Raw genomic sequence first — 16,705 nt, forward strand, 5'->3', positions numbered from 1 at the left:
GACACCAATACTTAATAGTGGGAAATGTTCTTTCAGATTTTTTGAAATACTAATATGTTTGATATGTCTGTTTATCATTATATTTTTGACAGTTAAAAATATATGAAGACTCCATCAGCCTGTCAAATATGACAAAAATCAAAAGTCATATGTAGAAGTTGATTTTCCACAACAAAAAAACTTTTGGGTTTGTTCAGAGAACCCCAGTAAATACTAAATAATCTGAATTTTCTCTCATACATTTCATGGTTCAGGCTTTATAGGGTTACGTTCTAAGGTTCTATGTAACACATACAAGTTTAGTCAACACACACACACACAAAAGGGTTAAGTAACTACTGTAGGGTTAATAGATTTTGTATTATATTTTGATAGGATGGCGATAAATACCTGATTAGCAAAGGTTTGACTTTCACACTGATATTGCATTGGAACATTAAAAGCACACAATAATTGTAAAAATAAACATGAGCCTTCAATAGCGCCTCCAGAACACCCTTCTAACGCACACCACGTCCTCCAGACAACAGGGGAGACGCACGGCTCTCAGAAACGCTACCTGCTGCGGCGCTGGGGCCTTGAAACCAGCCGGGTCGATGCGGTTCAGGGGGTCCGACTGCAATCCGTGTTGGTAACCAGCGTAGCCTGGTGGTTCCTGGATGACGGGCAGGTCCTCGCGGACAGGCTCAGAGGAGCGGGTGATGGCGGGCCCCGTCGGAGGGCCCACATCGTCATTCAGCGTTTCGTCTAGCTCCTGGTCGGTGTAGGCTCCGCCCTCCGTGTCCGTGTCCTCGTAATCGGAGGTGTGGCGGCTGTCGGTGCTGTACATGGAATACTCACTGCCTGGTGCCGACAGGTAGGACAGACGGTCATCATGGATATCCAGATCATCCTCTGCTGCTCCGTCAGCCTGTGGCACAAAGTGGTAGCAAAGTGTTTTCAGCAATATGAATGAAGACACGTTCAAGGTGGGTATCACATTTCTTTTAAGCAGTTCAGTTTAGTTGGTCACAATGTCATCTGGAACTGTCAATGCTGACTTGGTCTGTTTGGGCAATGGGTGCATCAGCTACGTAAACAGCCAATCTCCCAAAAAAATAGGAATAGCACACTTGCTGAAAGGTAACATCATATAAACATACACTCTAAAAACTCAAAAATCAAAAATAACCCAACTATGGGTAAAAAAATGGACCGATCCTCTTCTTGGGTCTTTCAGCATAAAACAACTCATAAATATTGGTCAGATCCAGAAAGTTGGGTCAAAACCCATGAAGTGGATCGGTCCATCTTTGATCCATAATTGGGTTACTTTTGATGCAACTGTTTTTAGAGTGATAGGAAATGCAAACAGTTTTTTCCCTTCTTACCATGTGACCTTAGGGTCTCTGTACAATTTAAAATGATCTGTCCTTGTTGTTTTAGGGGAAATGCATCAGAAGTACCAATGGAATCAGTTTCGGTGACTACTCAAGAGTTGAGTACCCGTACTGGTATCAGTCTGAAAAATGTGGTATCGAACATCCCTAGTTAAAACACACATTTTGTGTTCTCACCAGTGTTAATTTTGACAAGAAATTGTTTTATTTATAGGTTTTTTTTTTTTTTTACAATTGTTTTTAAGTTTTAGTCATAATTTTAGTCATCTGATTGTATTTTAGTTTCAATCAAATTTTAGTCAACTAAATTTATAATTATGCAGAAAATTATAACACACCTATTTGTAACTGTAGTTTAACACCTAAGACACGTTTATCACAACTGTGTCTTTGAATAAAACATGCTGAACTGACAATATGCCGTGTCTTAAAACTTAGTTTTCATACAAATATATATATTTTTTAAAGGGCATAATTGCCTGAGATAAATCTTACATCTGCAAAATGAACATTAAATAAAGTGCAGTGAACAGTTTCTGAGTGGTTCCTTTCTCCCACCCGCGTTTCATTCCTTCTTCTGATTAGATTTTGTGAATTTTCGTCACTGTTGTTTTCGTTTTAGTCCTTGACAAAATTGTTAGCCAATTTGGTTATCATTGTCTCAATGAATGGCTTCTATTTTAGTTTTTATTTCATTTTCATCAGATTTTTTTGGGGGGGTGACAAAAAATATCACGAAAATTTTCCGTCTGCAAAATGATCACTTGTGGCAACAAGGTCCTGAACTGCATTGCTCGGTGAAAACATGGCTTGTGTGTGTGCTTTACCTTGCCCTCAGAAACCCACACCAGCTGGTTTTGCTGCTGCTGGATTGTATCCTTTAGTGCTCCAAACCATCCATCGTTCATGTTGTTCAAGTTGATGGTTGCTGAACACACAAAGAGTAGCAGAGGAACAGAAGACTTCAATTTGTTAAAGCAAAGAACCAACAACATCGTCTGCAAGCTAGTTTTGCACACTGTGTGTTTGGCTAGGGGATTATTGTGAAGTGGAAATCAATCCAGAACTGCAATCATTTTTTTATCACCTACAGATGCTTCAAAGCAGGGACACAACACAGGCCTTGGCAGGAAAAGCAAATGTAGAGGAAGTCTAAATCTGGATGAAACGGCATGTTGCTGCATGACGTCATCACTGAACAATAGCAGTTAGGTTGAGTGTAATAAGGACAACACTGCATCCCATGAAATGTGTCTTTACCCTTGAAAAAAGTTTTAATGTTCCATCCTTTAGAAGAACACGTTAACACCTCCCCACAAGGGACTCACTGGTAAAGAGATGGTGATTGTTCTTCCTCAATTTTAGGGCTCGTTCAAAGAGCTTTCTGGCACTCTTCCGAGACTCTGGGCAGAGTCTGGTCCTCATGGTCTTGACGCCTTGCTTTGTGTCAGGGTTGAGAAACACGACAATCGGATACCACTGCGCGTAGTTCAAGCGGTCCACTGCATTTGGCGTGATGTCCAGCACTGCATGTTTGTCCTTTAAAAAAAAAAAAAAAAAAAACATGAAAAAAATAACACCTTATTACATATTGCTTGTATTCAAAGCGTGTATCATGTGTATACAATGAAAGTCTGCTGAGATTAATTTCTGCACATAGAGAACTCTTAAAATTACTGTACACCCAAATAGACCAGGTTACACCAGAGGGCAGCAGTGAGATGCTAAAAATAAAGCAAGCTCTACAAAGGTAAATAAATGGATTTTAATTCAGGTAGCTCTCTCACCCGGTCAATAATCTGTTTGATGGTGTGCAGGCGAATGATGCCAGAGTTTTTCTGGTCAGTTCCAGCATCCCTTGGTTCAGTTTCTGCGGAAGGCAAAGAGGCATTGTTACTGCATCACATCAACACGAAAGATAAACAGTCAAGACAGGCAGTGCCCAAATTAGTCATCCTTGTGGCATGCGGTTGTCGACTCCCATAAAAAGAACTGTAAAATACAGAACAATAATCTCTGTACAGGAGAGGACAAGTGTTTTTGAAAACAGATGTCAAGACAAAATAAAGATGGCAGCCAAATTCATGCAATAGCCATTAGGTATTGTGGCTAGATTAATGGAAATGACAAATGGTTTGTAGTGACCGACTGTGTACGTGCAAATGCAAATAAGGTGAATGAAGATGCCAGAAGTGTGTTTTGTGAGAAACACGGACATGAAATAAAGAAGCAGAAGGGTCATTTGGCATTAATGCCAACTCACAGTCATTGTAAACCGTAGGGATTTAAGCAAGGATGTGCACAGGGGTTTATGATTCACATAAATATAAGAAATGATGTTCTGCCTGGAAACACAAGGTACTAAAAGGGAAGTTTTCTCATGAGCATCCTAACGATAGTGACTCATAGAACGCTTAACACACAGTACATAAAATTTACACATTTTTGATAAACTACTGAGCTCTAGCAGGGTCTTACGCTATTACTACATACACAAGCACTTTCGAAAAGAGAAGTACTGCCATGCAACAAGTCAGGTATTTAACCATATGCAGAAATGTTTAACAGTCGGTAGGGAATTGAGTGTCGAGAAGTGTTTCTATATGAAATAAAATGCTAAAGTTGCTGACAGTATAAGTTATTGTGCTGGCATACAACTCCTTTAATTGCATTTTGTTGTTGTTGCCAAAACGGAGTGTTGTTACCGGTAAGTCAATTGTATCAGAGCACCAGGAGTGGTGAATAAATAGCGGCTGGTTAGAAAAGATGCCTCTGTCTTAGCTCAAAACTATCACATATTATACATTGTGGGACTACAAATATCACGTTTGAAGTGCAGGAATAGCTGGATTGATATACTGGTAGAAGCCAAGCAACATAGATATGCAAAACTTTAAATATTTTTTTACATGTATGAAGTGCTGTCACATAACTCATTTCCTTTAGTGTTTGGATTGTGCAAAAAAAAAAAAAATCCTTAAAAAAGGTAAATTGTCGAATCGAAATGGTTTTAACCAACTGACTCAATAATTGTTAAAACTTAGTTGTGGATTTGCAATGCAACTGTGTGGTTGTACAACAGATGAAATCATTTGCCTTGCAAGTCCCAAGGCATATTAAGCGATGCAACTACCTTTTCACATGAGAATGGCACTCAATTTGCATGACAAATATTTTTGCAAGTAGGAAATCACTCTTAAAAAAACTTGGCCAACAATATTTCTGGTGGAACTCCATCCATCAATTTTCTATACTGCTTATTTTGTGTAGTGTGACATGGTAGCTAAACCTTAAGAGGAAAGGTGGAAATGCATGGATATTAGTAAAATATTTGACTAATGTTTGGTCATGACTACACATGGACACACAGGCCCATGAGAGCACTTAGAAAAGTACCTCATACAGTCTTCATATTTGTGAGTACATGTAATATGGGCTGTAAGTTAGTATATTACATTTCATTAGTGGCACGTCTCCCGTAGTCAAGCAATTGCTGTTTTGCCAAGTTCTCAAATGAAGTGGTATTACCCTACATATTTAGAGCAAGCAATCTATTTACCAAATGCTTGCTGATTAATTAGCGACCATTCTTTAAGTAAAATAAAACAAATGCAAGTTGATGCATTCAATGACATACTTTCTCCTCCTTGTTGTTGCTGTGTTTCTGAAAAGAAAATACAGTTACACAAAGATCACTAGAGTTCCGAAGATACACAGCAAGAAATGGAATCATTTCTTATGTTGGTCTGAAATAGGTATGGTTCTATCTTTGCTCACTTGGAATTCAAAGTACACTAGTTTTTATGACATATTACAAAAACCTTGCAAGTTAAAGGGGGTGAGCACTGAGCATGCTTACTTATGTTGCTTTAAGTGTTGAAGAATGACAGCTAAACATGAGAAAAACGATGAACGGAAAACACCACAGAAACAAGACCTGACAATGATTCCAGGGTTCAAACAAACAAAAAACATATATAGTATATTCTGTACAGAATATAAATAGGCATACAGACAATAGCAATATATGTGTATGAAATAATGATTGTTATTGTTCAAAAGATGATAACAAAAACGAGTTTGTGTAATGTTTAAGAGTGACAAACTTTCTCCTCCACCGTTCTTTAAAACCTAAATGCTATACAATCATTATGAACAAAACTTAATGGCCCTTAAAAATATTTAAGCCTAATTAATGGACTTAAATAAACTAATTATAGTTTAATTATGTTTAAAGAACTTCAGCATTCATTCGGATCCTTGACAATATGACAGATCTGTAAACGGGGGCAATGACCTGACACTGATTTAACATCTGTTCCATGCAGGCTGATTAACAAAACACATTTTAGTACAAGCACAGCTTTAATAATAAATATACAACACCGCACACTTTAATAAGAGCAAAAGACTGATTGTTGACTACTTACTTGCTAATTCAAAGGCATCAGGCTCCTCTCTGGCCAGCTTTTCTCTTGCGACGTCTGCTATCGGCCCAAAGATGACCACAGGCCTGAGGAACCCAGCTGTTTGTAAACAAGAGCATGTCAAGGTTAGTTACAGTTCTGGGCATACGTGCATCAGACTGTCTGACAATTTGTAAGCATGTACTATGGAAATCCATGCCACTAATTATTACAATAAGCTATTTGTAATACATTAGGGTATGAATTAAAAAACAAATAAATAACTGAAAATAAGAAGTGATATTCTTCTGGTTGAAACCTATAAATGTAAATCTTGATATTCTGAATTTGTAAATGCCTTGAACTCTGCTCACCTTCCCTAAGCACCACCCTCTCGTAGGCGGGGAACTTAGTCTGAACTGGCTGTGCTGAAAGGTCCTCCCTGCTCTTCCGCAAATTCCTCTTTGAGCTTCGCAAGCCACGGAATCGCCAGAAATCGGCTCTATCACCCCCTGGTGTTTTGGGGAGGGTGTACTGCACACTGGACAGCTGTTCAGCCCTGAGGCAAAGAGCAGTAGGATCTGTTGTCATGCTTTGATAAGCTAAACTAAGCCAGAAGACTTTGTTCTCAACATACAAGCTAATTTAATGAATTATACATCTGGAAAAACTATAGTAAGCAACAGTCAAAGTACAATTAATAAACTGTACTAAATATTTTTTACAATGAACAATATTTACGGGAATTTGTTGGCTGTGTAGAGCATACCCATTCAACAACTCAAATAATTATATGTTTATGCTCTACTAAGTCAACACATTCATGTTTAAAATTATGAATACATATGACCTACTTCACATTCATAACAGCAAAACAAGTGCAAAGACTTTTTGGAATAGTGTTCTCCTAAAGTGTGACCTGCGACCTACCTGTTCTTGTTGGGTATGATGCCCCTCTCCACCTCCTGATGGTTCTTGCCAATGCGAATAGCAAGCCAGGAGCCTAATTTGCCATTGTAGAGGGTGTCGACCACTCGGAACACCTCACCCTTGTTAAAGCTCAAGCCATATGGTGACTCTTTTTCATATTCAAAATGTGTGCGAATGTAGAAGGAGTCGCCCACGTCTGACTCCACTATTCTCCGATACACTAGTGATAATGTAAAAAATAAAACCAAATGTTAGAATGGCATTAGGAAATGATTTTAGTATGCTGGAACATATGGCTGATGTGTTTCAAAGACTAACAACTCACCATCTTTCTTCTTTTGAGCGAGTATTGTAACTTCCTCTCCCCTCGGCAGATCAAGCAGAAACAGCACCGCCTCTTCCCTAATTATGTTGGCAAAGTCCACATTGTTCACCTACAGGTACAAAAATACACAATGATTTATAATCTGGCTACATAACCATCCTTAACATCTAAAATATTTCATTTTCTGATTATGTTCCTAATTAGACATTACATTGATAACTGAAAAATTATTTGAGTCATTTCCCGACCCACAAATTCTCTGGTGGACACTTAGGGTTTTTTGTTCACCCATAGAACCTAGAGAAAAAAAAGATCATTACTTTAAATCTATTTATGTAAACATTTGGACAGTTTTGCATGAGCAAAAAGTAGCACGAAATTAAAAACATGTTTGTCATCAGAAGCTATCAAATCATCCCCTACGACTAAGCTACCTCCCCCTCACGTCCTGCTGCCCTTCCAAACACAATAAAGTACTGTTTATTGACTCTGCTTGAGGGGTAGCGGGGGAAGCAGAAACACATGGCCTGAAATCCCTGAACTTCAGAACAACACCTTTATCCTTACCAGAAACAGGATCACTTGATGTCTTTATCTCCATTAGAACACCAGGAACAAAAAACAACTATTTGAAGATGAAAAACAATGTCCTGAAAGTCTTAACGTGTTTGTGTAGAACACAAGCAAACACAAAAAGTGATCTGGAGGTGGTGGGGAGCAGAAGACATTGCATACTAGTAAAGCGGTTCATAAACAACTACATGAGCTTCAATAATAATCCCTTTTTCAAGTCCCATGCCACCATAAATTATTTTTTTGTTCTGCTGTTTAATGCATAACATAGATCAAAATGAGTCGGTGGCATGGTTTAAGTATGGCATCTATGCAATTTGTCGTATGCACGCAATAGCCTTTCAAAAGTGAAGTTGCATTGAAAGACTAAATCTGAAAATCCATTTTCACAGCCCAAAACATTACTCCGAAACTTCCTTGCCAACGCCACAACCATTCATCCAGAATTTCATCCAATCAAAAAAAGCTTGGCTAGCTTCGGCGCAAAAAATCCCAACAAAAAACGGGTGAAAAATACATTTCTGATGCCACTGCAAATTTTTCTCTTTGTAAGAGATTGTAAGGTGTAGCTAAAAAAAAATTGCTTTATGCATGGCAAACCTCGTGCATTGAAAGAATCTTTGTACTAAAGAGAGCAGCAGCTTCAAATACTTGATGCCTGCTCTCTTAATATGATGCATTCATTCGCCTGACAGAAACTTTCCCCACCTTTATCGGAACAAATCTCTGAGAATGCTTTAACAGCGTTATGATTGCTTATGTTTCCTAGAAATGTCTGGTGTTTTCATTTATTTCACAAGGCATTGAATTATTTCATGCGTTTCAGCAGCAGAATTTTTTTTAATTAAATCCTGAATACATAATCATTTGAAACAACGTGCACATATTGCAGGTTGTACAAATAGTGGATTGGAGGCTGTAATCAATCGCGTCATCCAGTTAACTGGCGCTCAGTGAAATAGAAGTACTGTTCAAGAGGTCATAGAGCAAGAACAACCGCTATTGTTTGTCCACATTGGACACAAGGGGAGGCTTAACACAAGGCACAGCTTGGTAATGACTCACAGACTGACTGATAAAGTACATTGTACTGTATTTCCATTGCAATTGTAGTGATGGAGTCCAGTGAATTCATCAAAGTTTGTGTAGGCTGCTACTTCTTGCTAACCACCAGCTGTTCCTCCCACTGTGATATGATTTTGAAAAGGAATTTGACTAATGATACTTTCCGGAGACCTTAAATGTGGATGACAGACAACGGGCCCAACTTAAACGCTTCATGATCAAATAAATCATGGTCCTATGTGAGACAGTCCTCCTTATCTCGGAGACAGTTTTTATTTCTTGGAACAGTTCAGACTTGTGGTTCACTAAAGGACAATGTGAACAACGTCTTTAAAAAGACAGATTAGCAATGAAAACCATGCAGTTTCTATTAATCAGTTTTTTTTTCTGTTCTAAATGTTTTGATACAAATGCAAGACTTATGCATTATTCCTTCAAGTGAACTAGGCTACATGTTTAAAAGTGCATGTAAAGAATAGTTGAGGTGCTTAGTACCCTGAGAATCTGGTCTCCTTCTTCCAGTCCCTCCTTGGCTGCAGGGCTGTCCTCCAAAACTCCCGCTACAAAAATCCCAACATCGTTCCCTCCAGCTAGCCGAAGACCAACACTCTCTCCCTTTTTGAACTTGACCAGCTTCAGACTTGGCCTACAACAGAAAATTGGTGGTCAGGTCACACTTGGCATATATTTTACATGGATTTGAAAAGAGAAAACTCAGGCTTAAAGTTTAAACGGGTGGAAAAAATTGTCAGTAAGCATGCATTAGATATGCGCCGAGTACCGATTGGACAGTTTACCGTGGTTTTAAAAAGTCAATGTTTCAATAACCACTAAAACTGCACATCACTAGCAATGAGCTTTTTTTCCCCTTTTTTCTTTTTTTAAATAAGGGGACTCCAAAGCAGCCAACATCTATCTACAAAATGATTGGCTGCTGGCAGAGATCCACTAAACAGCTCTTTGAAGTTAATAACGAGAGGCCAGCAGCTGAGCAGAAAGGGAAGAAGTGTCCAGCATACACCTTTTTGCTATGTCAATTAATGTGCATTGCCCTATAAAAAAAGAAAAAAGAAAAAGTAAGCAAGCAAACAAATAAAAACATAAGCCTAAGGACAAAATGAGTAGCCTACGTGGTTTGCTCTAAAAACTCACCAGGGATGAACACTGTGACTTTATAGGAATAATTAAAAGATAAGGTTAATATCAATCCATCCATCCATTTTGTTTAAAAATAGATTGTGTTCATTGGAAAAAAATATTACAAAAATGACATTATAGAGCTTTAAATGTAATGCTGTGATATTTTTACTCTTGGTTATCATACCATGAAAATCTAATATCGGCCCTTGCCTAACATCCATTAAAAAACAAAAACCCTGAAAATGGTAACTGAAATACATTGACAAAAGTAATAAGTAACAATGTACAAATATTTAAGAAATTCTGGAAAATTAGGTGTTGTTTCATTTAATGGTTCTATATAATTACTATATACCCTGGCCCTGTATACAGACGCTCCCCTACTTACGAACATTCGAGTTACGAACAACGGTACATACGAACATGTCTGCGCGCATGTCAAAAAATGTTCGGAAAGAGATGCTGTAAGTTAGATTTTTTATTGCGATATATATATATATATATTTATATATATATATATTTATATATATTTTTTCCGAGTACTGTAGTGCTTCTTTCCGCCGCTAATACCGACGCTTGGCGCTGTGAGAGCTCACCCAGCATTGGCGGCTCAGCAACGTGTCGAGGAGGAGGAAGAAGAAGGAACGCCTGTCGCTCATAGATAAAGCCATCGCACTCTTCGAGCAGCAAGACCCAAATATTGAACGTTGCACAAAGGTTGCAAATCAATTGAATGATGCCATACAGTGCTACCGCATCATTTATGATGAAAAAAGAAGAAAACTGTGCAATCGTCGTTAGATCGCTTCTTTCGGCCAGTTTCTAGTAAATCCTCCAAGGAAGATACTCATCAACCCTCATCTTCTTCTCCGCGACCCTCAACTTCTTCCTACATTGAAGTTACGGAAGAGGAAGTAACTTTTGAAGCCCATTCCAGCGACGACGAAGAACCTCTCATGATATAAAATCCTCCTCTTCCTCCTCCTCCATCAAATCCTTAAGCATCGAGTACATCTTCCAAAAGTAAGTTAAACTTCATTTTATTTATCTTATTACGTACATGTACATACTGTGTGTGTCTCTCGCTCCCTCTCTCTAACATACGTAGTACAGTACTGTACGTATTCTCTTTAAACATAAATTATAATACAAAATATAGCACTGAAGCAACTTACGAACAAATTCACCTTACGAACGATCGCTCGGAACGTAACTCGTTCGTAAGTTGGGGAGCGTCTGTATACAAAATATATATTTTTTTTATATATATATATATATATATATATATATATTTATATTATATTATATTATTATATATTCACTTTTCCATTAGTATCTTACCCTCATAATGTTATATTTATTCACTCTTATTCATTTATATTAAAATCTGGGAGTAAGGTAGCCGATTTACTGCCAACATGCAAGCCAGTGACTAAGTCCAGCTTTGATTGAGGTTTGTGTGAGCAGAATTAAGGATATTGACCTGAGGATACTGTCATCATGAGCAGCGCTGGGCACAGGTGCATCAGAGGGGCTGACTGGCAGGTCCACATCAGGTTGGCCAGGCTGTGCATACACAGGCTTTGGTTCTGCCAAAATACAATCAGCAGCATCTTATATTATGACCCACATGGCGGAAAATCTGCCATACTAAAAAGCCTGACATATTGTAGAGTAGGTGCGAATAAAAAGTCAAAAGGGGGTCATTTATTGCTCCCTTCACTCTGTTGCAAACAGTTAGTTGGTCCTTTCATCCTATATTGTATAGATTAGACTTCATTAACAGGCTCTCAATTTGTCAGAGTACATTAGCTGTAATTACCTGTAAAACACTTCCTAAAAATCTAAATTGGCGGGGGGGAAATAAAATTAAAGTCATGCTGACAATACAAGACAGCATGACTTAAATTTCAATATAACTACAGAATAACTTATTCGTACATCTAATAATATATATCTAATAACACCATCCGTTTAATTATTATTATTATAGTTACAATAATTAAAATAAAAAAAACGAACAATAATAAAATGCTTAATAGTACTGGGACAATAATAGCAAAGTTATCAATGACCTAGATATTTCAGTGTTTAACTCTATTGAGCATCAGTTTAAAAAAAATAATTGCTTCCTCGATTTAAAGTCTCTTTAATTATTTGTTGACATATTTCATGTCCCCACCCCCCCTTTCACGAATGACAACAAAGGATTGCCGATAAAAGGAAAAACTATGTACCAGGCAGCGGAGGTAACTGTTTGTCATCTCTGGAGCTGGTTTGGTCACTGGCCTGAGACAAAACACCATCATCAGAGCTTTTGACTGGCATGGACATGACCACTGGTTTAGATCGTTCCTCATCTCGACTTCGATGGCTGAAACAAAAAAACGTCACAATTACATGACTGAAATATAAACACCTATATGACATATGGAAGTTTGCTGCTGTTTCTTAAAAGCTTGAATTTAGTGTGACTATATGACATTCAGAACAGTTTAGTCCAACACATATGATTTTCAATTGCAATAGCAAAACCAAGATGCTGAATGCTGAATATGAATGACGACAACTGATTATTTTAAAAGGTACCTAGCTATGAATTACTCATGAGAATATAAGCATACAATATGACCAAATTAAATAACGCGAGGCTCTGCCAAAGAACAAAACAAAAGAAAACACAGCCAACAGGACTTTTGTCTTTTCAATAAGACTTGAGTCCACTGAAATTTGCTGAATATTAACACTCACCTACTTATCACAATTTTCCTTTTTGTATACCAAAAAAACGAATTTGTGCTTGAAAGTTTACATACCCTATGAGTACAACTGTAAATGTACAAAAGTTAAACGTCGCTTAATGACACACAAATGCTATGAATCGTCATCAAACGGAGGCACGATGATATTGGTGGCCGATAATTATCGATTAATTTGACGTCAAACAGATAAGATAATAATAGACTTGCCACGTTGGTCTATCTGTTGTGGTTGTGCCCAACTCCTCACCTCTCCGACAGTAGTGTTGCATATTTGTGACATCATAATGTGCGCACCCTCGTGTTCACAGAAGAAGATTTTTTTCTCCTTTCTCCTCAATTACTTCAAGGTCTTTGCTGGTGAATTAATCTTTTCTCTGTGTATAAATGTGCTTAAAAGTAAAGGATTATTAGTAGAATGAAAATGTATTTTGTGTGTAGCAAAGCAAGAGAAAAGAAAAGCCCACTACAAAACACAACTTCATTCAATTTGTTTGGTTCATCGTTTAAAAAATAAACAAAGTCGTACTGTGTTTGTGTGTGTGTTTGTATTAGAAGGGAGAGGTGGGTGGCGCTGAAGGGGGTTGGGAAGTGTTAGGCATGAGGCCTGGAGAGAATGGGCTGTGCTACTTAAAACAATAGTTGAATTCCAATGTCATCACATGACTGCCTGCTGGAACAGTACTTGAACTGTACTAAGAGCCTTTTGTAAAAGAATTTTAAAAAAGCAGACTAAACTACAAGCTCCAACTCAACTACTGTCATAGCTGTCATATTATACATCCAATATTATATTATATTATATTATATTACATTTATTTAGTGTATGCTGTATGCTCAAGAATATCACTCCAGTTCCTTAAGACATATGAGATTGTGGAGCTGCAGTCCATTGACAAAGAATTGTATATCATAATTACACTATTACAATATTGGCAATAGGAGAAAATGTGTAGAGAAGTATGCATTGTTTGTAAGGCACACCAGAAAACACAGCAAAAGATAGACAGTGAGTGACAGTGGCTTGAATTATTTCACATTGACCAGTGGAATTCACAATTCAACATATTTATCGGAAGAAAACTTAACATCATATATAGCATCTCGTTCTAGTCATCTAGTCAAAATATGATTGACAAAAATGAGATATACATAAATATATATTTTTGTGAATAAAATTTAAAAAGATGAAAAAGATGGAAAAGTAATTACTCACACACAAGCCTGGGTAAACTGCACCATGACACTTTAAGAGGAGAAACACGATTTCCTACTCCCAAAATAAACTCATGCCCAATAGGAGATACTCTTCATGAAGGGAGTTTTAAATGGTTTGGGCCATTCAAAATCACTGAACATGTCTTGTCCAAAGGTTAAAGAATGCATTTAAGCCCTGCAGCCAATCAGGTTAAGCAAACCATCTGTCCTCAGGCAAAGCACTGTGGGAAGTATGTCAAATTCCTTTTATCCTCCTGAAATGGAGAGATAATAAAACATTCCCTTACGTCACAGTCTAGTGACAGTGGCATTTCCTCTTTTACCGCTTCAGCCATAACCACAGAATGACAATTAGAAGACACAAAGAATGTGATTGCATACAAAATAAGGTTTACTTCTAGAGTTATGAATTCTAGATTTAGGTACAAATGAACATGAGACTACAAATGTAATGTGTATGGAAAAAAGAAAGGTTAAAAAAAAAAAGCCAATGTGATTTTAAAAAGAAAATAGTGCATACAATATTGGCCGCAGATGCAAGTATATGATTGAGTAGTCACTTGCATTAAAGGAAAAATGAGTCAACTATAGTGGCCCAGTAAACAAACCACATATTGGGCTGGTTGATAAGGCCTTCAAATTAGTGCTCTCAACGTTAAAGCGTTAACTAATTAACTCATTCACTGCCATAAATTCATTTAAAAAAAAAAAAGATTATTAAAAATTAGACATTATACATTATAACATTTTTAATTGTAATTAATCGCTTGACTTCACTAGTTAACTCACAATTAATCACATGTTATATCTGTTCTAAATGTACAATACATTTCTAGGTTTTCATATTCTTGTTAACAAAACTAAAAAAAAAAAAATTAACTAATAGAAATAGTTTAAATGAATTTTTGACATTTATAGGCTTTAATGGCAGTGAATAAATTTAATAAAAAAAGAAGAATTTTGTATCTGTTCTAAACGTACAATAAAAAAGGTCTAGGTTTTCATACTCTTGTTAACAAACTGAAAAAAATGTTAAACTAATAGAAATAGTTAAAATGATTTTTTGACGTCTATAGCCGTTAATGGCAGTGAATGAGTTGCTTAAATCACAAAAAGTGATCGCATTAATCATGTATTAACACAGATTAATCACACTATTAATTTTGACCACAGATCATCCTTTCGCTGAATGTGGATGGTTACGTTAAAGGTAGCACAGGTTGTCTTTGAGAAATAAACACAACTACATGCAGTGGTGATTAATCATTATTCTAAAATGTGATTAATCTGATTTAAAAATGTAATCGTTTGACAGGTCTCCTTCAAACAGAATCAAATTTCCCCCCCACAAAATCAGATTTTAATAGATTTTCATCATCTCCACTCACAGTAAAAACATTTGACACCATTATTTAAAACACTTTTGGTTTTTTTCCCCACCGTCTGTGTATTTTGACAACAAGCAAGCTTTTTTTTTTTTCACAGATTACCTTTTTAACTTGCATCAAGAAAAGTAATAAGAATATGGGCTTCCTCTTGGAAAAGTGTCCCTGAAGTCAAACATGCGCACGCATGATCCCTGATAAATTAACATTCAAAAGCATGTCGATAAATCTCAGATTTTCCAACGTTTAAATGGGGTCTATGTCTTTTGCAATGTTCAATGTACTCTAACGGTCTCAGTATTGGTGTGGCAGTACAGGGTGTATGGTGGATAGTGACCCCCCCCCCCCCCCACACACACACACACACACACACTCCCCTCCCTTGTTAAAATACTTCACAAGTTTGAAATGGCTACTCTGTCCCAACATTTCTGTCCAATATAAGTCAACAGCCCCCCAAAAAAAACATTTCTTGCAAGCGCAACATTGAATCAAATGTTTGAAGGCATATTGAGTTTGACTCTTTTCATACAAACTAATGAAAATACTGTGTAATCACCTATGACCATAAACCGGCAACTGACTAGCATTTCTGGTTTTATCCAGTTGGTGCTTGGCTCATTTACAAAAGTGACAAGCCCGCTTCACTCCCCAGTACCCTCAAGACTCAAAGAGCTGTGCCAACAAGATGTTTCATCTATTGTTTTTCCACTGTAAGATTTAAATGATTGGTGTCAAGCAGTCTGATATATAATGGTAAGTTTATGCCCATCCATGCAGCCACTAATTAATATTAGATTCGATTAGCATCAATTAGGAAAATTATATTAGCAAGATGAACTAATCGAATAGCACGACGTTTTTACATATTTGATGTGGCAACGATTCCAGTCTGATCGCTTCTATATTAAATAAAATGGTTTACAGGTTGAGCCAAGAAAAGTCACTTTCAAACACAGTAGGCTAGTAAACAAGAGGATAGATCAATACAGCTTTCCTCCCGAAACTTTACTCTGGGGGAGGCCTATAAAAACACATTGATGACTCCAGAGGTACTTTGATGGTTTATGCATGCTATGTCTTCATCTATTGATTTATGCATTAGTTGTGAACAGTCAGCACCCAACCTGTGGGTGTGAAGATGATGTATACATGTGCAGCAACGCGAGTGTGGATGTATCACAATGCATGGGCGTGACAGATGTGTCACACATGTTTAAATCAGTAGTTTGCAAACGATTACTCCCGTACCTGCCATTGGTGATCTGCCGAGGTGAGAGCCGGTGATGGTCCGATGGCTCATTCTTGTCAGGGGAACGTGATCGACCCCGGCCACGTGATCGATTGGAATGGTCTGATGTCAGTGAATGTATTTCTGAAATGTCTGTGAAAGTCAAATTAAAGTTTGATTGCATTTATGCGTTCAGGAAGTCCTTACACACCTTATGATATGAAATAGTAAGTGCGTAAATAAATATATTTGTCTATTGGAAAAAAAAAATCTAATTGGTCTCATGTTGCATCC

At 37.3% G+C, this 16,705-nt stretch overlaps 1 protein-coding gene across 13 annotated transcripts in view; it reads right to left on the bottom strand.

Moving 5' to 3' along the window:
* The window catches only part of tjp1a (tight junction protein 1a), a 129,464-nt gene that overhangs the window by 14,586 nt on the left and 98,173 nt on the right, over positions 1–16,705 (bottom strand). For 7 of the 13 annotated variants that reach the window (XM_077564554.1, XM_077564559.1, XM_077564558.1 and 4 more), the window contains 13 exons: positions 16,432–16,564; positions 12,056–12,192; positions 11,302–11,407; positions 9,174–9,324; positions 7,041–7,149; positions 6,716–6,935; positions 6,160–6,344; positions 5,810–5,905; positions 5,017–5,043; positions 3,167–3,249; positions 2,708–2,918; positions 2,207–2,307; positions 560–910 (listed from right to left, as the gene is read on the bottom strand). In XM_077564554.1, the coding sequence (XP_077420680.1) occupies positions 560–910; positions 2,207–2,307; positions 2,708–2,918; positions 3,167–3,249; positions 5,017–5,043; positions 5,810–5,905; positions 6,160–6,344; positions 6,716–6,935; positions 7,041–7,149; positions 9,174–9,324; positions 11,302–11,407; positions 12,056–12,192; positions 16,432–16,564 (1,910 nt within the window). The remainder of the gene's footprint in view (positions 1–559; positions 911–2,206; positions 2,308–2,707; positions 2,919–3,166; positions 3,250–5,016; positions 5,044–5,809; positions 5,906–6,159; positions 6,345–6,715; positions 6,936–7,040; positions 7,150–9,173; positions 9,325–11,301; positions 11,408–12,055; positions 12,193–16,431; positions 16,565–16,705) is intronic. The other 6 variants (XM_077564565.1, XM_077564556.1, XM_077564555.1 and 3 more) reach the window with 1 other exon arrangement.

This window comes from Vanacampus margaritifer, chromosome 4 (assembly GCF_051991255.1).
Source record: "Vanacampus margaritifer isolate UIUO_Vmar chromosome 4, RoL_Vmar_1.0, whole genome shotgun sequence".
NCBI classification, from domain to species: Eukaryota; Metazoa; Chordata; class Actinopteri; order Syngnathiformes; family Syngnathidae; genus Vanacampus; species Vanacampus margaritifer.